The sequence below is a fragment of the Sorex araneus genome, chromosome 1, assembly GCF_027595985.1.
Source record: "Sorex araneus isolate mSorAra2 chromosome 1, mSorAra2.pri, whole genome shotgun sequence".
Taxonomy (NCBI): Eukaryota; Metazoa; Chordata; class Mammalia; order Eulipotyphla; family Soricidae; genus Sorex; species Sorex araneus.
In genome coordinates this window covers 21942685-21965109 of record NC_073302.1, presented here as the reverse complement: position 1 = coordinate 21965109, position 22425 = coordinate 21942685, and the positions used below count along the sequence as shown (strand labels likewise).

The 22425-nt window shown below is 50.7% G+C and overlaps 1 protein-coding gene across 3 annotated transcripts in view; it reads right to left on the bottom strand.

Annotated features, from left to right (window-relative positions):
* Window positions 1-150: 150 nt before the first annotated feature.
* The window catches only part of FKBP15 (FKBP prolyl isomerase family member 15), a 72518-nt gene continuing 50243 nt past the window's right edge, over window positions 151-22425 (bottom strand). The window contains exons 17-28 of one of the 3 annotated variants that reach the window (XM_004600308.2): window positions 22248-22355; window positions 19551-19645; window positions 17759-17861; window positions 16272-16443; window positions 13360-13496; window positions 10293-10448; window positions 6654-6806; window positions 4713-4832; window positions 4179-4286; window positions 3223-3854; window positions 2111-2207; window positions 151-749 (exon numbers count right to left, since the gene is read on the bottom strand). In XM_004600308.2, the coding sequence (XP_004600365.2) occupies window positions 672-749; window positions 2111-2207; window positions 3223-3854; window positions 4179-4286; window positions 4713-4832; window positions 6654-6806; window positions 10293-10448; window positions 13360-13496; window positions 16272-16443; window positions 17759-17861; window positions 19551-19645; window positions 22248-22355 (1959 nt within the window). In that variant the 3' untranslated portion in view covers window positions 151-671. The other 2 variants (XM_055123062.1, XM_055123577.1) reach the window with 2 other exon arrangements.

The window sequence follows — 22425 nt, the reverse complement described above, 5'->3', positions numbered from 1 at the left end:
AGCAGACTACAGGATGGGTCCTCAGATACCCACAACGCCTGTGCCGTAAACTTCAGGGATCTGCCACTGTGCTTTCATCTATGTTAAGTGATCCTTGTCTGCCATCCCCTCCGCCCCCAAGGTCCCCAGAGAAGCATAGACCACATTCACTTCATCCCCGAGAGCTGGGGTCAAGTGCGAGTGCAGACATTTATTAGTTCTGTTAATGTCGACTATTCATTGGCCTCGAGTCAGATTTAAGGCAGAGAACAGATACGTGTCCCAGGCCTGCAGGGGTTTGGGGGGAGGGGAGTATCATCCGTCCTGGGCTCCCCCCACCCCGCCCCCGAGACCACCTCCCAGGTGAGAGGTCCTGTGGCTGGCCACAGGGAGGAGACCAAGTTTCCCAGATGAGTCCAAGTTAGCAAAGAGAGTAAAAAGCTTGGCAGAAGGGTGAGACTCTAGTCGGGGACCTGCTGGAAGCTTCCGGCTATCCCCTGCGTGGGACTCTGCAGGTCACCAGCAGCAGCCGCGACCCTGTACTCTGAAGTCAGGCTCCTGGGCCGCGGGCACACCCGGGTAGCTCAACTGCTGTCGTCAGAAGGCGCACCTTCACCGCACCCTGGGGCCGGCTGCAGGGAAGGGCTGGCGGAGAAACCTCCCCTGCAAGTGTGGGGCTGGCGTCCCGGTCTTCATCCCAGCCAGTCAATATCATCATCATCGTCATCGTCTCCAAAAAGGGGGATCGGGGGCGGGCGTCCCTTCATGCTCTGACAAAACAGGAAAGAGTGGTCAGTCCTCACCTGTCCCTGCCCCAGAGGGACGGCCCTTGGAGATGGTGGCCCCTACGGCCGGCATACTGAGGGCTTTCAGGGCGAGCCGAGGCCAGCGTGCAAAGACGAGAGGCAGTCTTTCAGCAGAGACGAGAAGAGCCACGCGGTTTGCCTGATGTCATTTATTTGTACAGCACGTGTACTGATGAGACAGGTTTTCTCTCGGGAGGTGGCTTACACGTATGTGGGAAAATGGGCAGAAGGGGAGAGATGGCAGCGGGAAAGAGCAGCAGAGCAGCGGGGGCAGAGAGGCTGCAGGACGACGAGAGGCCAGGAAGAAGACTGTGGCTGGCAGAAATGTGCCCAGATCTAAGGTGGCCCTGGGCTTGGCCTCTCATGCTAAGTTGTATGCAAAGGCCCGGTCACTTCACCCGATCGGAGAATCCCTAAAGATGTCCGGGACCTAAGGCGGGAGCGTCCACTACCCTGCCCGCTCCAGCCAGAGGAGGGGAGAGGGGTGCGGGCCCCAAGACAGGATGCTGCGGCACTGCATGTGCTCTGCGGTGCTCTTGGCTCTGGGAGCTGAAGCGGCCCAGAGGGAAGGGAACACCGTGTGGTCAGAGACCCACTCCGCCATGGTCAGACCCCGAGCGCTCTCTGGCCATCAAGAAAGAGGTCTCGGAACTCTGACAGCACAGGGCTTCCAAACATGGGCCACTGCATGCCCTCTGCATTCTCCACTTTCGTGACGCAACCTTGGGCCGGTTATGTAACCGTGGGCATGCGCTCTGATCTTCCTGGGCCCCGGTCCCCTTTCCAACAGATGTGGTGGGAGTGCCGAGACCACCACCTCATCAGTACACGCCTGAACATCTTTTTCTGTTTATTTTGTTTTAGGGGCCACACCCAGCAATGCTCAGGGGTTACTCCTGGCGGTGCTGGGCTGGTCCGTATGAGATGTCGGGCATCCAATCTGCCCGGCTGTGTGCAAGGCAAGCACCCTACCTGCTGTACCATCTCTCGGGCCCAGGAATGAAGATCTTCTAAGTCTTTCCCTGTTCTAAGACACAAGCTGTCGCCCTGCTGAGCTGTGGAACACCAAGGCTTTGGCGCTCTAGTGTAGGATACAGCTGCCGGGTCAGAACCGGCCGCTGGTCTCAGGAGTAAAAGGGAAGGTGCCCGTCCCCACCACGTGCGCAGAGCTGCTCCCGTCCGGCCCTGAGCCTGCTGCCACAGGGCCCTGCACACAGCGCCCAGGGCGCTGGCCACCAGCACACTCCGGCTCTCTTCTCGGCGCCAGTGGGGAAGGGTCCCCAGGCGGTGGAGGGAGGCCCAGGCTGCGCCTGGGAATTCCTTACCACCTCGTCTTCATCCTCATCCTCTGATTGTGCTTCAGGGCCTGGGACTTTGAGCGTCGCCCCTTTAAATAGCTCATCCTCTTCATCCTCAGTTACACTGAAAGAAGAAAGCATGAAAACCAGTGGCAGTGCTGGAGAGAGACGGGCTCGGCGCATGCCTGGCGTGCGGGAGGCCTGGGTCTGCCTTCTAGCACTGCGAATGGTCCCCCACGCACCGCCAGGAGCCGTGCACTGGTGCTGCCAGGTGCGGTCCCCAAACACACTATGGAAAATTGAGTCACAGCAAGAGTGATTCCAGCTCTAGATCACAGTGCCCACGGGAAAGCCCGGCCCCTCCAGGCCAGTCTCCTGGTGGCCTGGATTCCCTTGTCATCTAAGGCGAAGTGGTCTTCTAACCAAAGAAACCGTATCCGGTCACTCCTCAGCTTAAATGCTGATTACAGTTTCGCCCTGAAGTCTAAGCATCAACACAGACTCCCGCGACTGGGCCTCTGCCTGGTTTCCAGCCCCTTTACCGCCACTCTCCTGGTCACTGCTCCTTCTAGTGCTTGGTCTGTGCCACCTCCCCTGAGGCCCCACGCGAGCGTTTTGACATGTGTCAGTTCACTCTGGGAACTCGGCTCCCCAACATCATCTCTCTCCTCTCTCCACAGCGGAGGCACTCCCTGCGGCGTCTCTCTCAGATGCTGTTACTTGCTCTTTGCAGCACTTGGCGCACTTGCCTATACGGCACGCGTACCCAGCCTCAAAGCTCCCCAGATCAAGAAGGGAAGCGTGGGGAGTGGAAAGGCACCCGCTCAATCCCCACCACCACACAGGGTACCCCCAGCACTGCCAGGATCTCCTGGTGCTGGGGGCTCCAATTCTGAGTCCAGAGCCAGGAGGAAGCCCCCAGCACCAGGAGATCTGGCCCCCAAACAAAACAAAACACAAAACAAGAGAGGGTTCCTTTGTCAACCGCAGCACCCCAGAGCCACAGAGCCATCCTTCCTCGATCCGAGTATCACAGACACGTGCGTGAGGGAGGGAGTGGATGAACTTGTCTGAGTGGGCAGCTGCTGGCTCCGGAACAGACACCACCCGCATCCCTAGAACTGTTAGGGGGAACCCACCTGGCACACGGAGGGGAACGGCTGGGTCCGAGAGTGTTGCTGGCAGGAGCGGCTCCTGCCTGCGTGCTCGCCAGCTCCCTGGCAGCTGCGTCTTCCCTCAGTTCGCGAGGCTGAAGCACGCCTGGACTTGCAGGCCTTGTGGCCAGAGGGTCCTCCGGGGGCTCTGACGTCAGGGCCAGTCCAGCGGGAGCATCTTGTGTTCCATCGCCAGCGGGTTCCGGTGGGTCTTCAGGCCTGGCAGCAAGGGTCTCCTCGCATGCCGAGTCCACGACAACAGGGCCCGGAGGCTTGGGGGGGATGGAGGTTGGGGGCGCCAGAACTGAAGCTAGTTCTTTCCTCTCTGAGTGCCCCTCTGCTTCGAGGGGCTCCCCTCTCTTCTCAGCACCGTCCTGCGGCACGGGGAGGGCTGCAGAAGGTGGTGGCTCGGCGTCCGTCACTGCCTGCTCTGCCTCCCGCCCAGGGGACTCACGCCTCTCCCCACGTGGGGGTTCGGAAGACGGACCCCCAGCACTGGCTGGGCCAGCCTGCTCCTGGGAGGGGCCGCGAGGCTGCTTTTCTTCTTCCTCCTCTTCTTCATTGCTACTCTCCCCCTTCTCTTGCTTGTGTTGGTTTAGCAGCCGAAGAGTCACCATCTGCCCAAAAGCCAAGGAGGAGGGGACATCACTGACAGGAAATAGCAGACAGCCCTCGCCCCTCAGCCCGGAGAAATGCGCTGGACCAGCTCAAAGGACTTTGCTTCTCCCTCTCTCCAGGCTGCCGCCTCAGTCCAGGCAAAGACCCTCTGGGGCGGCCGGCTCAAAGGGCTGGGACCGGTATGCGGCCCTGAGTGCCACCCCCAGCACCGCCCCAGGAACAACCCCTGGGCAACGCCAGGAACCGTCTGAAATCACTGTTTCTGAGAAGGGACTTAGGAAACAAGGCCCCATTCTGACAATCCCATCAGCCGCCGGCTGCACCTTGATCGTATTCATGATGGTCCCCAGAACGGTCCTGCCCTGGTACAACTCCTCCAGCTCGAATTCGCCCCGCAAGGACTGGAATACCTGGTTCATGATCTTCTTGACCTGGGTGGAGAGGAGGGAAAAGCAGACTCGTGACCCACTGCCAGACTCAGGTCCTTAATGACGGGGCAGAGATCCAGAGACGTCTGGACGGCTGTGATGAAGGCCTGTTAGAAGTCTGCAGGGGACGCCGCTGGTCACTGCAACCCTGAGGCCATAAGAGGATGCTGTGACACGGTCAGCGGCACTTCGACAAAGGGCTCCCCAGAGCGAGTCATCAGGGGAGCACGTGTCCAGTGCCCAGAGACAGACCACTGACAGCCCGGGACCAGCTCTGGGAGCCCCAGGGAACCTGCCTGCTCCATGCTTCGCCAACTCCCACTTCTCCTCAGACTCAGAGGCCCAGGAGAGGTCACCTGGGCACTGTCGGTCAGACACAGCTATCAGCACAGGGATGGCCTCGTCCGCCCTCCTCAATGACCCGCTCACCGTCTCCGAGGGATCAGGCGCGTCACTTCCTGACGTCTGGGCCTTGTTCTTCTCCAGGGCCCGGAGATGCTGTTCATGCTGCTCGGTCAGGACTGAGACCTGGGCCTGGAGGGCTGAACACTGCAAAATAAACGATCACGGCTGTGGCCCCAGTACTCTGACACCAGGTGAGACCTGCGTGAAGGAGAGGCCCATCGAAGCACCAGGTTCACCTCCTGCGGCTCCGTGGCACCCACCCCGCCATCCCAGTCCAGGCCTGCTGACTCAGAGGCTCATACAGACCTATGAACCGGCGCTGGCAATAGCCTATTTGCCGACAAGAAGGTCCTCCCACTCTGAGTCAGGGGTTTTCAATTGGGGCTGGGGAGGCGGCTCACAGGACTGAGCGTGCACTTTGTATGTGGAAGCCCTGGGTTCGAGCCCCGTGACGACCTGGTCCCCCAAACACTGCGGGGAGTGACCTCCTAGGAGTCAAGAGCAGCTGCTTAGCACTGCTAGATATGGCCCCAAAACAGAAACAAACAAAAAAGTTTGCAACTGGATAATTTAAGGAAAGACGCTGCCACGACTCTAGCCGAGGCAACATTCACACCAAGACCCCTCACCTCTCCCCCACTTCATGCTGGAATCTGCCATACTCCACGCTTCATCTCAGCTGCCCACAACCTTCTGCCCTGTTCCCACATGACCAGAGTTCCTTGTCCTCCACAGCGCTGCTCCAACCTCACCTGTCTTGGGGAAGCCTGACCCAGAAATCTGACGGACACTCGTCCTGGTTTCTCTGTCTCCCTTCCTGAACTATGAGAGTTTTTTGTTGCTGCTTGTCTTAAATTTTGCTTTCACAGAGCTGTTCACAGTAATTGATTACATTCAGTATTTCACCAATCCACCACCATTATACTTGCCCATTATTTCCCACCACAATTATTTCGAATTTTACCACCACCACCACCACCACCCAAGCCTGCCCCAAAGGCAGATGATAAATAATGTATTCTGTATTGCTTGTTATGAATAATTGACTAAAAATGATCCAAAAAGCTTTCCTTAGAGGAAAGTGTGTGAAAATTGTATCTTATCTGAAGACATTAAGGCCCTATATCATAGATCACTAACATGTGGGATGGTGATTTTGTGATCCAGAAGCATCTTTGCAGCATGTTGCTCTCTTCCGTGATTCACTTGTGAGACTCTGGATCATTATCATTAATGCACTTAAATGGCGCCCAGAGGCAGTTTGTGGGCGTGACTTCGAGGAGGGAGGGGAGTGTGCTGGGGGCAGAATAGAGGTGGGACAGGGACAAGAAGCCCAAGGAGATGGGAGGAGGGGCCGTTTCTGACTCTGGATGAACCTAGAGATTTCAGTCACACGTCTCACATACCTGGGTTTTCAGTAGATTCAATCTCATGAGTGGGTGGGGGTTGGGGTGGGGGCGGGCCTTAGGGACAGCCTGTGAATGTTGGCTGTGAGCATGGTGGTGATTGGGTTCTGGGGTTTGCGGCTTCCAGGGTTCTTTTGGGGGCACACCTGCCCCACAAGGTGCCGAATGAAATCAGTCGGGCACGGGGGGGGGTGGGGGGGGGAGATCTCTGCAGCGTGTTGCTCTCTTCCAAGATACATTTTACTGTCAAGTTTTTGAGGGCAGAATTTTTTGTAAGCCTTTTCCTTATCACAAGTTTCCAGAATACAACTGGTAATCAGGAAGTATTTGTTTAGTAGATGAAGGACTGAATAATACTCGTGCTGCTTTTCCTTTTTGTAGGTTACTGACCTGTTATTCCAAATAAGTATTGGAACAACTGCTGATAAACAGGAGCGCTGGACAGCTGTGAGTTTTATTTCCAAGCTATTTATAGCTGGTAGGTTCCGATGAAATGACCAGACCCACATAACCTGTTTCCCTCCGTGAGCGGGGCGCTCTCATCGGCCGGCACGCCTACCTTCGCCTGGAGCTGGAGCAGCTGCTTCTGGCTGGCGTCTCGCTGTGCACATACTTCCTGGTACTGCTGCAGGTGCTCATCCTTGGCAGATGCCAACAGATGCTCACACTTTGCTTCCCAGTGGGTCTGCAGCTCAGACTGTGCTAGAGACAGCTGCCCAAAGAAACAAGGCCCACCGTCAGGGACCCAGCCACATTCAGGAAAGTGAGCTTTCATAAGGAAAAGGGAAAAATAGCTATGGCGAGTGCACTCTCCTCTCTCTCTCTCCTCTCTCTGTCTCTCTCGTCCCCCTCTCTCCCCTCCTCTTCCTCCTCCTTCTCGCTTTCTTTCTCTCCTCCTCTTCCTTCTCTCTGTCTCTGTCTTTCTCCACCCCCCCCCCCACCTTCCTCCTGGGCACTGTGGTTTGCAATACTGACACTGAAAGGTTATCAAAATCCCTTTACCAACTTTTTAACACTGGGATCTTGCCCAGCGTGATCATTCCCAGCTGTTACTGTCATACTGGTCTCTTCTCTATTTTATCTATCCTCAGCTTCACACACCCTCGTGGTCAATTCCAACCACTGACCAGTTCTCCCAGCCCCTGTTTTCCCTGGCCATGGATATTAGTCTTCTACTATATATTTTTTATATATCACAAATGAATGCGGTCATTCTGTATCTGTCCCTCTCCTTCCGACTCCTTTCACTCAGCATGATATTCTCCATGTCCATCCATTTATAGGCATATTTCATGACTTCATTTTTCCTAACAGCTGCACAGTATTCCATTGTATAGATGTACCATAGTTTCTTTAACCATTCATCTGTTCTTGAGCGATCAGGTTGAGGAAACAACTTTTGAAACCAATTTTGACCTTCATTAGGACCACAGGGCCCTCAATGGATTAGAGCACAGGCTCCGTACACAGGAAGCGGGTTTAATCCCAGCATCACAGGCAGGGGCCCGGAGCACCAAACTGGGCAAGGCTACTGTGGCACATGTACACAAAAGAAAGACCTTAGTGGGGTTTCTTGTTTGTTTTGGGGTAACAACCTTCAATACTCAGCGGTTACTCTTGGCTCTTTGTTCAGAAATCACTCCTGGTGGTGCTCAGGGACCATATGGGATGCCAGGGATTGAACCCAGGTCAGCTGCATGCAAGGCAAGCGCCTTACCCACTGCACTATCATGCCACCCCCACAAATGTAGATTTTTAATGTAAGTAGGAAGACACTACTAATTACCAGAATTCCAAAAGGCACTCTAGCCACAATTTTCTCTGTGCCTCTAGTCACATTCACTAGTCTCTAGAAAGCAGATAAAACTATTATATTTTTCAAGTCCTGGGCACCAAACTGATAGACATTTATTTTTGTCAAAATTCCCAAAGGCAGGGAAATCATTCTTAACAATACTCTAAACCACAAAATTTCAATCAATAAAAATATTAAAAATTCCTAGAGGTGATAAAAGGAAGGGCACCAATGAAATGGGCATATAAATATGAATTTATGAACTTAGAATGTGAAATCTGCTGCCAAATGGGCCAGAGATCGAGCTGTGGCCAGCCACTCCCCCTAGTTCCCTGACCCACTAACCAAACCGCTCCTTTTCAAAGACACTCTGCATTCAGAGCATGGTGCCAGGGGGTTTAGACTTTGGCCTGACTCTGTCTGAAATTTGTTTTTCATGAAGACATTTTTACAGGAGGCCAGAGTAATAGTACAGCTGTTAGGAACAGGGCTTGCCCTGCACAAGGTCAAACCTGGGTTCAATCCCAGGCACTACACATGGTCCTCTGAAGACTTCCAGGAGTGACCCCGGAGTGCAAAGCCAGGAAAAAATGGAGTAAGTCCTGGCCCGAAATACAGAGAGAGGGGAGGGGTGTTGGGAGGGAGAGAGCAAGAGGGAGAGAGAGTGGGGGGAGAGAAAGAGAGAGAGAAAAGGAAAGAGAGGGAGAGAGAGAGGGGGGGAGGGAGGGGGAGGGGGAGGGAGAGGGGGAGGGAGAGGGAGAGGGAAGGGAAAAGAGAGAGGGAGAAAGGGGGGAGAGAGAGAGAGGGAGAGGGTGAGGGAGAGGGAGAGGGAAGGGAAAAGAGAGGGAGAAAGGGGGAGAGAGAGAGAGAGGGAGAGGGAGAGGGAGAGGGAGGGTGGGGGAGAGGGAAGGAAAAAGAGAGAGGGAGGAGAGAAGGAGAGGGAGATAGAAAAGACATTTTTACAGATGGGGACGCAGCTCAGGGGTAAAGCACCTTGCATACATGAGACTTGCATTCAACCCCAACGCACACACACCCAGACTGGGCTGGAGGGAGCTCAACTGGCTCAGTACATGAGTTGCATGAGGGAGGCCCAAGTTTGATCCCTGGCACTGTGTCACCCCTTGAGATACAGAATTTAACTCAAGTACTGTCACCAGATGTGACCTAGAAAACAAACGTTTTTTCCCTTTTTTACTTATATGATTTAATTTCACTGAGGTTTCAATAAAGTAAAGAGTGGGGCCGCAGAGATAGTGCAGTAGGTAGAGCACTTGCCATGCACCCAGCTGACCTGGGCTCAATCCCCCAGACACCACATGGTCTTCCAAGCACCACCAGGAGTGATCTCCGAGCACAGACCCAGAAGTTGCCCCAGATCACCTCTGAGTATGGCCCCCAAACTAGAATAACAATGTCACTGTATCACTGTCATTCCGTTGTTCGTCGATTTACTCAAGCGATTTACTCACCAGTAACGTCTCTATTCCTCCCAGCTCTGAGTTTTTAGCAGCCTCTCCTTACTCGTCTTTCCCGACAATTAGAGGCTCTCTCAGGGTCACGGGAATGAGACCTATCATTACTGTTTTTGGCATATCGAATATGCCATGGGTAGCTTGCCAATGCAGGCAAGATACTCTTGGTAGCTTGCCGGGCTCTCCAAGGTGTGTGTGTGTGTGTGTGTGTGTGTATATTATGTGTATATATATATATATATACATATATATACATAATGGGCTGGAGCGATAGCACAGCGGTTGGCTGTTCGCCTTTCACGCGGCCGACCCATGTTCGATTCCTCCGCCCCTCTCGGAGAGCCCAGCAAACTACTGAGAGTATGGAGCCCGCACGGCAGAGCCTGGCAAGCTACCCATGCATATTGGATATGCCAAAAACAGTAACAATAAGTCTCTCAATGAGAGACGTTACTGTTGCCCTAGCCCGAAATACAGAGAACAAATCGATGAGCAACGGGATGACAGCTATATATACATAATGATCTGTTGCCTACTGTCTGAACTCCATCAAACATAGTGTGGTAATTACATATAATGGGTAAGAAGTCTTATAATGTGTCTGGAAAGTGGCCTGGAGCGTGGTGGTGGTTGGGTAGTGGAGGTCGGCTGCCGGGGCTGGGTCCCTTGGGGCGGGAAGGGTTCTCACCCGACCCCTTCTGGGGCGCCCTGAGTGTAAACAGCCTGGCATGGAGTCCAGAATAACAATATAAGAATAAGAAAATAAGATGGAAAGGGAGATTTCTCTATTGGACCCTGCCTCTGCTGCATCTGCTGGCCTGCTTTCTCACACTGTTCAGCAACTACAGAGCATCATACTAAAGGTCAAGGAAGAAGCTAGCAGCTTTTGTGCTTCCTTTATCCCAAACGTGCACCCAGCTCTGGTTACCTGCTCTGCGGCCGCCTGGTCTGTGGACACCCGAGCCTTTTTCAAGAGCTGCCTGAGTTTGTCCAGCTCCTCCTGGTGTGCTTTGCGGATTTCATCTATTTCCTCCTCGGCCTGGCAGCGCTCCTGGGCAGACTTCCTCTTCCTTTCTGAAAGGCTCTTCGGAATGAGAGAACCACAATCAGCTCAAGCTGTTCACCAGGAGAGACGGGGAGGGTGGAGCAGTTACTGACATCTCTGGGTTATTTCCTTATTTCTGGAAACAATGCCTTTTTGATCTGTGTTTCTCTATTCATTTCGCATTCTTGGCTACTCAGTGACAAAAAGGAAAACAAAAGGAAAGTATATCTTCCTTCTGTAAGACGAGGCAGACATCCTTCGCAGTGGTGAGGGCAACAGGAAACGGACATTTTCTGGGGAATACATGGGCTCTCTCTCTTTAGATGGCAGCGAGGCAATTCTGTGAAAATTACTGTCAAAATACTGGGAATGCCACAAAATGCTGGCAAAACACTGGGAATTCCACAAATTACTATTTTTCTTAAGGCACTGTGATTTACAAAGTTCCAGGCACACAATGTTCAACTACAGTCCTGCCACCAATGTGCACTTCTCTAATTTTCCTTCAGGAAGCAATCAATTAAGTTTATGAAGACTGCGACAAGGGCTGGAGAGATAGTACAATGGGTAAACGCTTGTCTTGCACATCACCAACCAAGCTTCGAGCCCTGTCCCATACCCCATGGTCCCTCAAGCACTGCTAGGAGCGATCCCTGAGCAGTCAGGGGTAAGCCCAGAGCACAGCCAGGTGAGGCCACAAAACAAGACAAAAAACCCTGCGCTACAAAGATGGGCACGGTCGTGGTCTCAGTGACAATAAAACTCTGAAAATGCCAAAAATCCAGAAGGAATGGAACTTGTTCTCAAAAACAAGCTGGTTGAATCACAGAAGGCACTAAAACTGCAGACTAGTACTTATCCCCTAAAAAGGCCCTAGGTCAGAGGGCTCTACCTGAGAGTTTTACCGATACCCAAGAACACTGTTGTTTCCCGGAACAGAGGCAGAGGTCCCAGGGGGTGCTGGAACAGTGCCACTGCCTTCCTGGCAGTGCTGGCTCTGGCGATTCCCAGACCTCAAGTATGCTATCTGCGGTGCACCCAACCGAGGGCAAACATCACAACTGCTGTGAGGAGCACCACAACCAGTTGTGCAACCCCATAGCACTGTGGCCACGTGTGTGCCCCCCTCCCTGGCCATCATGGCAGCAACAACGCCAAAGGGAAGGGAAGCGGAAATGGAGAAAAAGATTGAAATATTTTGGTTCTCGATGCAGTAACTCATATCCACTTATTAACACAAAAAAAGATACTATAAGGGTAAGAGAAAGCAAAAATACTTAAAGCATCTATGACTCACAAAGGATTTAAAACAATACTGCTTACAAATCAAACTGATATAATCTGAATGAGGTTAAAGGCCATTAGAAATTTACGGAGGAAATGCAAATAGATCTTAACTATATAAAAGCTCACTACTCATAAACATACATAATGAAACAAGATAAAAAAAAATTCTACCCAAATATCAAAAAGATTAGAGGGGCTGGAGCGATAGCACAGCGGGTAGGGCGTTTGCCTTGCATGCGGCCAACCCGGGTTCGAATCCCAGCATCCCATATGGTCCCCTGAGCACCGCCAGGAGTAATTCCTGAGTGTAGAACCAGGAGTAACCCCTGTGCATCGCCAGGTGTGACCCAAAAAGCAAAAAAAAAAAAAAAAAAAGATTAGAAAAATGAAAACACGCGAACAGGAGTGATAATATAGTGGGCAGAGTGTTGGCTTTGCATGTGGCCGACCCAGGTTCAATCCGACATCCCACATGATCCTCCGAGTACCACTAAGAGTGATGCCTGAGTGCAGAGCCAGGAGTAACCCCTGAACATTCCTGGGTGTGACCCCAAAACAAAACAAATGGATACATGCACAGTTGGAATATGGAGGAATGGGTTTGTCACACAGTGCTAGAAATATGACTGAGCATGTTTTGAATGTAAAAACTGGCAATACTAAAATGTTTTTCCTGGCACATAGCATTTGATCTGACCCAGCGATTATGATTCAAGCAAATCAGCTTATGAAAATGCCAAAATGATATAAAAATAATAATAATAATATGTAGCAAAGTGGTCACAATGTTTGGATAGTAAAAACATTGGTACATTGATATCTATCAACAGGTAGGTAGTTACATAAATATAATATAGCTTCATAGTAGACTACTCTGCAATAGTTAGTTGGGAAAAGGTCCCGAGCACAAGAATGTGTCCTAACCCCCTTCTCCATAAACAAAACAAGAGGGCCAGAGTGATAGACTAGCAGGCAGGGCATCTGCTTTACATGTGGCGACCTGCATTTGACCCCAGCATCCCATATTATCTTCTAAGCACCGCCAGGAGTGATTCCTGAGCGCAGAGCTCTGAGCACCACCCAAGGAGGCCCCCAAACCAAACCAAGAACAAGAAAGAGTTTAGTTTCATTAGCCCAGAGTCCATGATATAAACAGGTATTAAGGGGCCAGAGAAATAATACAAGGGGTAAAGGCTCATGGTTTACATGTGGTTGACCCCAGGTTGATTTCTAGTACCTCAGATGGTCCTCCTGAGCCAGCCCAGGAGTGATCTCTGAGCACAGAGCTATAGAGCCAGGAGTCTGCCCTGAGCACTGCTGGGTGTGTACCTCCCCCCCTCAAAAAAAAAGAGAGAAGATGCAGTGGCCGGAGCAATAAATAGTTCAGCGGCAGGGCACTTGCCTTGCATGCAGCCAACCCAGGGTTGACCACCAGCATCCAATATGGTCCCCTAAGCCCCACTAGGAGTGATCCCTGAGTGCAGAGCCAGGAGTAACTCCTGAGCACTGCTGGGCTGGGGGTGATGAGACAGAGGGAGAGAGGTAGCGAGAGAGGAGGGGAGAAAAGGAGACAGAAGGAGAGAGGGAGGGGAGGGAGGGAGAGAACGTTCCTTAAGCAGTTAATCCTATGTGGGTCCAGTGGCCACTCGCATGTAAAACTCACCTTTTCCAGAGACTCCTTCTCGGCTCGAAGGTCGGTCAGCTCCTCCTCCAGGGCTGTCACCTTGAGTTCCAGCTGCTTCCGGCTCTGCTTTTCAGTTTTGATTTTGGACTGTGCTTGTTCAGAGGCTTCTTGGAGCTCTGCGAGGGAACAGCAGAGACGGGGCTAGCGCAGAGCCACGCCGGACTCCAAGCAGCCCAGTGCTCCTTCCCGCTGTTTCCCGCTGCCTCCCTCCCCGTCCTGCCCTGAGCACTTCCTCTCCCTCCTTCATCTCCTTCCCCGACAATCTCTCACCCTCACAAAGCCCTAATCAAACACGTCTCTGATCAGTCTTGTTCCAGGCCCTTTCATAGAACCCAGGTGAAACAGTCTCGACTTTCTGAGGAGTTGGGACATTTTGCAGCATTTGCTTATTTGCTTCTAACAGCTGTTCTTAAATAAACCTATCTAAAAAAAATTTTTTTTTTTTATGAGGGGAGTCTGAGGCTAGAGTGATAGTACAGCGGGTAGAGCCTTTGCCTTGCATGCGACCAACCTGGGTTTGATTCCCAGCATCCCGTATGGTCCCACGAGCACCGCCAGGAGTAATTACTGTGCATCGCCAGGTGTGCCCCCCCACCAAAAAAAAAAAAAGCAAAACAAGAGGAGAGTCTGGATCACACCCAGCTCAGCTGGGTAATTCCTGACGGCACTTGGGGGACCATATGTGTTACTAGGGATTGAACTTGAAGCAAGCAAGCAAGTGCCTTACCCCCTGTACTAGCTCTCTGGTTCTTTAATGTAATGCATAGAAAAAGAAGAATTGTTTTAAAAGCATGCCACAACCTCATAGATGCAAAACAAGCGTTCAAAGGCCAGGAGTAACTCTGAACATTGCCAAGTATGGCCCCAAAACAAAAACATGTTCTCTACCATTAAGCCACACTGGGAGCCTGAAATTTATTTGGAGCACTTTAGAGACTTGTGTGGTGCTCTTGAGAGAACTGTCACAGGGAAGCCTGAAAACAGAAAGGGGGTACGTATGACACTGAAACCACAAACTCCCCTCATCAGTGCAGAAGGGATGCTCTCCCACCGGGGTCAGGAACCTATTTCCTGTCAAGGCTATTTGGACATCTTGATCACTCGCTGGCTGCAGGAAACAGGCAGGCAGGCAGCAGGCAGCCACGAGAAGCACATGTCCGTCCTACCACATGCCAGGCCAGAAGACCCTCGGGACTTTGTGGGCCTTCTACACCCCCGGGCCAGACGTTTCCCCTGCCCGCTGGAAGAGAAAGGCACTGATCTTCAAGGCATCATTTATGTGCGTAAACTCCGCTTCCTCCCAACCTTGCTGCTGCTTTCGCTACACCTGCTCGCTGGTCCCACCTATTTCCTCCACAGGTGTCTATGAGCTCCAGGGGTGAATCCAGAGGCTGAATTCCAGAACCTTCTATTCGAGTCCCCTGACTTGAGCACTGCCATTTGTACCCAGCACTGAGGAAAGGCCTTTACAAAGGTGAGCAAGACACAGACCCTCCAGGGTCTACGGGGGAAACACAAGCCCTGCCACTGGTCAAAGGCTAACTGTGACAATGCACTTATGATAAAGAGTGCTATGTAAGATGCTAGGTGAAGAAGCAGCTCTGATAGAGAAGGGATCACCAAACAAAGGGTGCTAGGCGGGCCCACTAGGGATGGGAGATACGGGCTGAAAATTTAGACTGAACATGATGCCTGCTTAATACCTCTGTAACAAACCACAACACTCAAAAAGAGAGAGCGAGCAAATGGGAATGCGCTGCCACAGAGGCAGGGTGGAGTGAAGGGGACAGGGTGGGGGTGGTGGGAGGGATGCTGGGATCATTAGTGGTGGAAAATGGGCACTGGTGGAGGGATGGGTACTCGTTCATTGCATGACTGAAACGTAAGCATGAAAACCTGTAAGACTGTAACTTTGTCTCACGGTGATTCACTAAAAAAAAAAAAAGTGCTATGTAAGAAACAAGGAAAGTCCCTTAAAAAAAATAATCAGGTTTTAGAGAGAATAGAGGCAAATACCATATTGGCAAACACACCAGGTCCAAAGAACAGCATGGACAAAACAAGGCAACCAGGAAGTACGGGACGTGCTGAGGCCGTCAGCGAGCTGGCCGGCATCCCGGGTGAACCGGGCAATGGAATGAGAAGGAAGCCAAGCAGGGGGCCTCTCAGGGCTCAGAGCTGCAACCCAGCCTGTAGGAAAGTACCTTCGGCTGCTCTGTAATGTTTGCTTTGGCTTGGGGTCCACACCCGTCCCGGCTCTGTCCTCAGGGATCACTCCTGGCTGGCTTGGGGGACTCTCTGCAGTACCAAGCATGGACCCAAGGCACACAGCCCTACCGGCTGGACCACCTCTCCAGCCCAGCACCTGCTTTGTAAACTTCTGCTGTGCTCAAGACTGGGGACACACCAATTCTTTCAGGCCCAGGGGGCGAGTCACTAAGTGCCAACGCTGCTGAAGCCAGTGGCCGCCCGAGGAGAGCAGAGCAGCTCGGCCACGGACCAGAACTGGAGATGAAGACTCGGTGCTCTGCTCGTCTGTTATGGAATCGTGTAGAAACCCGGGCCTTCATTTTTCGTTCGGTCCAACACAAATGTCAAGAGGATTATGTTGGGGGCTGGAGCGATAGCACAGTGGGTAGGGCGTTTGCCTTGCACGCAGCCGACCCGGGTTTGATTCCCAGCATCCTATATGGTCCCCTGAGCACCGCCAGGAGTTAATTCCTGAGTGCATGAACCAGGAATAACCCCTGCGCATCGCTGGGTGTGACCGCAAAAGCAAAAAAAAAATAAAAAAATAAAAAAAAAGAGGATTATGTCAAGAGGATTAGAAGAAACACCTGCTAAGTCCTCACGTTTCCAGGCCAAGTCCCGCCCCCTTCCCCAAGGCCTGCCTGAGCGCTCGGCCTGCAGCCCGGCCAGCTGGGCCCTCAGCAGGTCCATCTCCTTCAAGCGGTCGCTCAGCTGCACCTGCAGCTCCGTCTCTGTCTTCTGGTGCGCCGTCACCTTCAGCTGCAAGTGAGATACCTGTGCTGTGGCTGCAGCTAACTCTTCTGTCACCTTGGCCTGAAGAGTTACAAAGAAAAAAAAACAACACTTTAAACGGGTGACATCAAAGTGATCAACCAACTTCACACACAGGCCAAATAAACTGGTACAAAGGAGCTGAGGCTACCTCCAACCTTGATTAAATCCGAATCACAAGGGGCTCGCCTTGCCTGTGGTGGACGCTAGAGATGTCCAGTACCACATATGCTGTCCCCAGCATGGCCAGGAGTGACCCCTGAGCACAGAGCCAGGAGTAAGCCCTGAGCACAGCTGGGTGTGGTCCAAAAACAAAAAACAAACAAAAGAACAATGCTATAAAAGAATACTTGGTTAGGGGGCTGGAGCAATAGCACAGAGGGTAGGGCATTTGCCTTGCATGTGGCCGACCCAGGTTCGAATCCCAGCATCCCATATGGTCCCCCGAGCACAGCCAGGAGTGATTCCTGAGTACATGAGCCAGGAGTGACCCCTGTGCATCGCCGGGTGTGATCCAACCCCCCCCCCAAAAAAAATACTTGGTTGGAATTTAGTGACATGGGACATTGCTAAACGAATGCAAGTAGATCATCAAATATGTTTGATGTGATTTTATTTTTCTAACATTTATGTGAAGAAGACATTTTAAATGTTATGATTCTTAGTAGCAATCTAGACAGAAGAGTGCTGGGTGCCTTATATTTTCCTTTCTGCTTGTCAGTTTATATATACTTTTATAATTTGAAATTTTTCTTAAAAAGATGATGTTTTGGTACCTCAAAATTAAACCTATAAAAAGTAAACAGTGGGAAGTTTGGCCTTGCCTTTTTCCTTATTTTCCCTTCCTTGGGGCTGGAGCGGTAGCACAGCAGTTGGGCATTTACCTTTCACGAGGCCGACCCGAGTTCAATTCCTCCGCCCCTCTCGGAGAGCCCGGCAAGCTACTGAGAGTATGGAGCCCGCACGGCAGAACCTGGCAAGCTACCAGTGTGCATTGGATATGCCAAAAACAGTAACAATAAGTCTCTCAATGAGAGACATTACTGGTGCCCGCTTGAACAAATCGATGAGCAACGAGATGACAGACAGTGTGTGTGCCCTACGTGGATGTCCACGCACTGGTTTATTTTTCATCCTTTATACAACCATCAATACTTCTTTTCATATACTAAGGTGGCAAAATATGTACCTTTATAACTACACACACACACACACACAATCTTCCTTCTTTTTAAAAATAACCACATTTGGGGGGTGGCGGGAAGAAGGTAGAGACCGTTAGGAAGCAGACGGACAGGTACGTCCGTGCAGAGGACGCTCCCAACCCTAACCTGGGCTTCTCCCCCAGCTATTTTACCTTCTCCTGTTCAGCATGCAATATTCTTGCCTGTGTGTTTTCTGTGGCTGTTTGGAGGGAGCTATTCCTCTTCTCCATCATCAGGTTACTCTGCTCAACGTACCTGCAAAATAAAAGGGAAACGCTTATCAAGCACCAATGAACACCAGGTCCAAAGCCGGCATGGGGGCCCTCCTTGCCCTCCTCACCCCCTGGAACTCGGCTCACTGGAAACCCAGTGCGCTCTCCACGATGCAACCCCAGGAAAGACAGCCTTTCCGAAAGCCTTTTGCTCTCCTCAGTTCTGCAGTAATCAAAGAGAGGAGCAGGATCCCGGGAAAGAAATGGGTTGCTCTGAATTTGCTTAATGAAGGGGACAGGAACTTCAGAGTATCCATCTGGAAGTACTCAGAGGCAACAGCTACCTCAGCACAGGGGTCAATCCCCGGGGAGTGCTGGGGTCCATGCAGTACGGGAGATTATACCTGGGGCTCCTGCATGGAATGCATGCCCTACAGCCCACTGAGCCATCTCCGGGGCCCTAGATCACAATTCATTTTCTTTGTTTGGAGGCGCATCTGGTCATGCATGCTCAGAGACTAGTCCTGGCTCCATGCTCAGGAGGAGCCCCTGGCACTGCTTGAGGAACCATCTGTGGTGACAGGGATTAAACTAGAGCCAACCGCATGTAAGGCAAGTGCCTTACCTCCTGTACGAGACCCCAGAACCATTTCTCTCAGTGAAATGCCATATGGCATGACAAGTTTTCCTGACAAAATGTCTGGGTCTTTTTATTTTTTTAAAATTTTCTTTAATTTTATTTACTTGTTGGCTTTTGGGGTCACATCCAGCGATGCTCAGGTGTTCCTCCTGGTTCTGTACTCAGCGGTGCTCAGGGGACCATATGGGATGCCGGGGATCGAACCCGGGTTGGCCAGGTACGAGGCAAATGCCCTACCTGCTGGAACTATTACTCCAGCCCCTGAATTATATTCTTCTGTGAAGAGTTATTCAAACTTTTTTTTTTCTTTTCTGGGTCACACCCGGCAATGCACAGGGGTTACTCCTAGCTCTGCACTCAGAAATTACTCCTGGCAGTGCTCGGGGGACCCTATGGGATGCTGGAAATTGAACCCAGATCAGCAAGGCAAATGCCCTATCTGCTGCGCTATTGCTCCAGCCCCAATGTTTGGGTGTTAAGATGGAAGTAAGTGTGAAGTTCTGGGTGACAAAAGAGCCTGTCCACACAGCAGAGGGGGAAAGTATCAGTGTTTGCAGTGAGGAAGCTAGGGACAGCAGGAGTCAGTAAAATGTTCAAACCCACACAGCAAAATAAGGGCAGACGCTCAAGAGGGCCAGGGAACTAGTTTAGGAGTAGAGCGCCTACCTGGGTTCAATCCCCAACATCAACATGGCCCCACCAAGTATGACCAGGTGTTCCCCTGGAGGCCCACAGGCACCACCACGGCAGCCCTGGAGGTGTCCACTCTGCGGGGCCTGAGCAACACCACATTCACGGGCCCTAGCACCAAACCTCTGGGAATGGCCCCTGGGTCTACCCAAGCACAGCCTGGGAGTTCCTTACCCGCCTCCCACAGAAGGGCAGAGGTGAGATTCAAATGACACCTGCCTTACATCACACCGCGTGGAGTGTCTGAGACCAAAACGCCTTCTCAGAACATAAGCGATCATTTACACAACAGAGAGGAAGCAGAAACAACAGAAATACGTATAAACAACCCCAAATAAGCATATTCATTTACAAACTTAACCCTCTTGTCCATGCGAGTTAACGCCCCGTACCTGTCATTACCTCTGATTTCGTTCAATGAGTTCACTGATCTTGTCATTCTGTTCTTCTATTCGACTACTCTTGTCAAGGATCTCTTGCTTCAATCTTTCATTTTCCTAAATTCAAATATAATATACAGCTAAAGCTTTAAAGAGAGAAGTGTCAGATAAAATAGAAGCAACTTGAGTTGAAAGGTGCTTTATTATTATAGCACCTAATAATGTATATCATCATTGTACATTTTGAGACAAAAAACTAAATGCATGCCACATGGATACAATTCTTACAACACCACATCAAACTATACCTGGGAGATGCATATAATTAATTTTGTTTGTTTGGAGGCACATCTGGTCATGCCCAATGTAAGGTTAAGCTAATATGAAACTGGACAAAATATAAAGCTAATTCTGAAAGGTCAACAAGAAATATTTTCTTCTGGTGGTAAAAAGTTTGGTTTTTGTTTTGTTTGGGTTTCAGGGCCCTATCCAGCCATGTTAGGGGTGACTTCTGGTTCTGTGCTCAAGGATCACTCCTGGCAGACCCTGAGGGCCATCCACAGAGCTGGAAATGGAACTGGGCTCAGCCGCATGCAACTTGAGTTCCAGAACCACTGTACATTTTCTCTAGCCCTGTGATACGTGCCTCGTACCAGATTAAGTAATAATGGGTTTTCCTGAATTTCCCAACACGGTGAAGTCCTGATCACATGTTCTCTATTTATATAGTGCAATTTTGAGAGTCATCTTTACCTTGATCCCCCTTTTTTAAAACACATATTACCACTCATTAAACCAATTTCAAACTTGCTCCCGCTGGCCCTAGCACCTTCTATTCCGGTAACCTCAGTTTTGTTATTATTGCTGGCTTATTATTTACTATGTTTCATAATTTATACAGAATATACAGGTAAAGTCATCCAGTATTTGATGCTTTCCTTATGACTTTTTTCACTTTATATAATCCTCTTGAGTTTCTTCCTTTTGCTGCAAATTGCAGTTTGTATGTGTGTGGAGGGGGCGGGGGGGGGGGGGGGAGGTAATCTGGGCGACACTCAGCAGTGCTCAGCAGTCTACTCCTAAGTCGGTGCTCGGGGTGACTCTTGGCATCTTGGCAGTGTTTGGGAGGACCGTCCGGTACTAGAGTGTAAACCCAGGCTTTCTGTGAGCAAAGCATGCATTTCAGCCCACTGAATCATCTATCTGGACAATGTTTTTTTTTTTAAGAGCCACATGTAAAGGTGCGTGGAGGGGAGTGGGCACACTATACCTGAGATCAAACTCGGGACCCCCACACGCAAGGAGCTTTGCCACTTCAGCCACGTACCTCCAGCCTCATTTTAAACTTACTTTTGCATAAGGAGTTAAGAGTGATCCAGGTTCATTCTTTTCATATGGGAATCCGTTCTCTCAACATCATTTGTTGTTGAAGAGATTCTCTTTTTTTTTTCCTTTTTGGGTTACACCAGCAAGGCTCAGGGGTTACTCCTGCACTCAGGAATTACTCCTGGCAGTGCTTGGGGGACCACATGGGATGCTGGGGATCAAACCTGGGTCAGCTGCATGCAAGGCAAATATCCTACCCACTGTACTTTCACTCTGGCCCTGAAGAGATTATCCTTTCTCTGTTTATAGTCATGGCTACACTGCCGTAGGTTAAGTGTTAATAACACATGTGCAGTTTTCATTTATGGATTCTAAATCCTATTCCATTGATTCATGTGTCTTTTTTTTTTTTTTTTTTGCTTTTTGGGTCACACCCGGCGATGCACAGGGGTTACTCCTGGTTCTACACTCAGGAATTACTCCTGGCGGTGCTCAGGGGACCATATGGGATGCTGGGATTCGAACCCGGGTCGGCCGCGTGCAAGGCAAATGCCCTACCCGCTGTGCTATCACTCCAGCCCCTCATGTGTCTATTTTTAATTCAGTACTACCCTGCTTTAGTTACTGTCACTTTCTTTCTTTCTTTTTTTTTGAATCACCATGAGGAAAGTTACAAAGTTCTCAGGCTTATGTCTCAGTTAAACAATACTCAAACACCCATCCCTTCACCAGTGCCCATATTCCACCACCAAAATCCCCAGTATACCTCCCACCCCCCGTCCCCCTAGTTACTGTCACTTTCTAATAGTTTGAGTGAGATACCATCATGCTTCCATTTTTTCCTCTTTTTCCAAAATTGCTTAAGCTTCAGGGTCTTTTGTGGTTCTATATGATAAAGTATATTTTTGTTCCATTTCCTTTAGAAGAATCATTTTATGGGCAAAGGAGATAACAGGTCTTGCATGCACAAGGACATGAGCATGAATCCTGCCAAATGCTCCCCAGACACTGCTGGGTATAGCCCTGAAGACCCCCAAGCCCTGACAGGCCTGAGTTGCACTGCATGCTGGTCTCAAGCATCGAACCATTCTGCTGAGTATCACTGGGAGTGGCCCTGGTCCCCCTGGCCATCACCCAGGATGCCCTCCCCAACCCCCAAAATATACATTATGATTGTTCATTTATTTGGGGGCCACACTTGGCTATATTTATATGGGATGCCAGGGATTGAACCTGGGTTGGTTGCATGCAAAGCCAATGCCCTACCATTGTACTATTACTCGGCCCTCAGAACATATCATTTTTAAAAAGCGCTGTGGTGGTTTCAAAAAGTAATATTTTGGGGGAGAGAGCAAGGCCTCAAGGTTGAGTGTTCCGTTTTCAATCATCTCACCTGAATGATTCGCTGAATGTTGCTCATAATCATGCTTGTTTCCATGGTAACTGACATGCTAGGAATGAGCAGAGAATTGCCAGCACTATGTTTCTGCAACTCTTCAACCTATAAAAGGGAAACCAGAACAACCCTGTAAGAAACTTTGAAGTGAAGAAACAGAATTTGTTTCTAACGA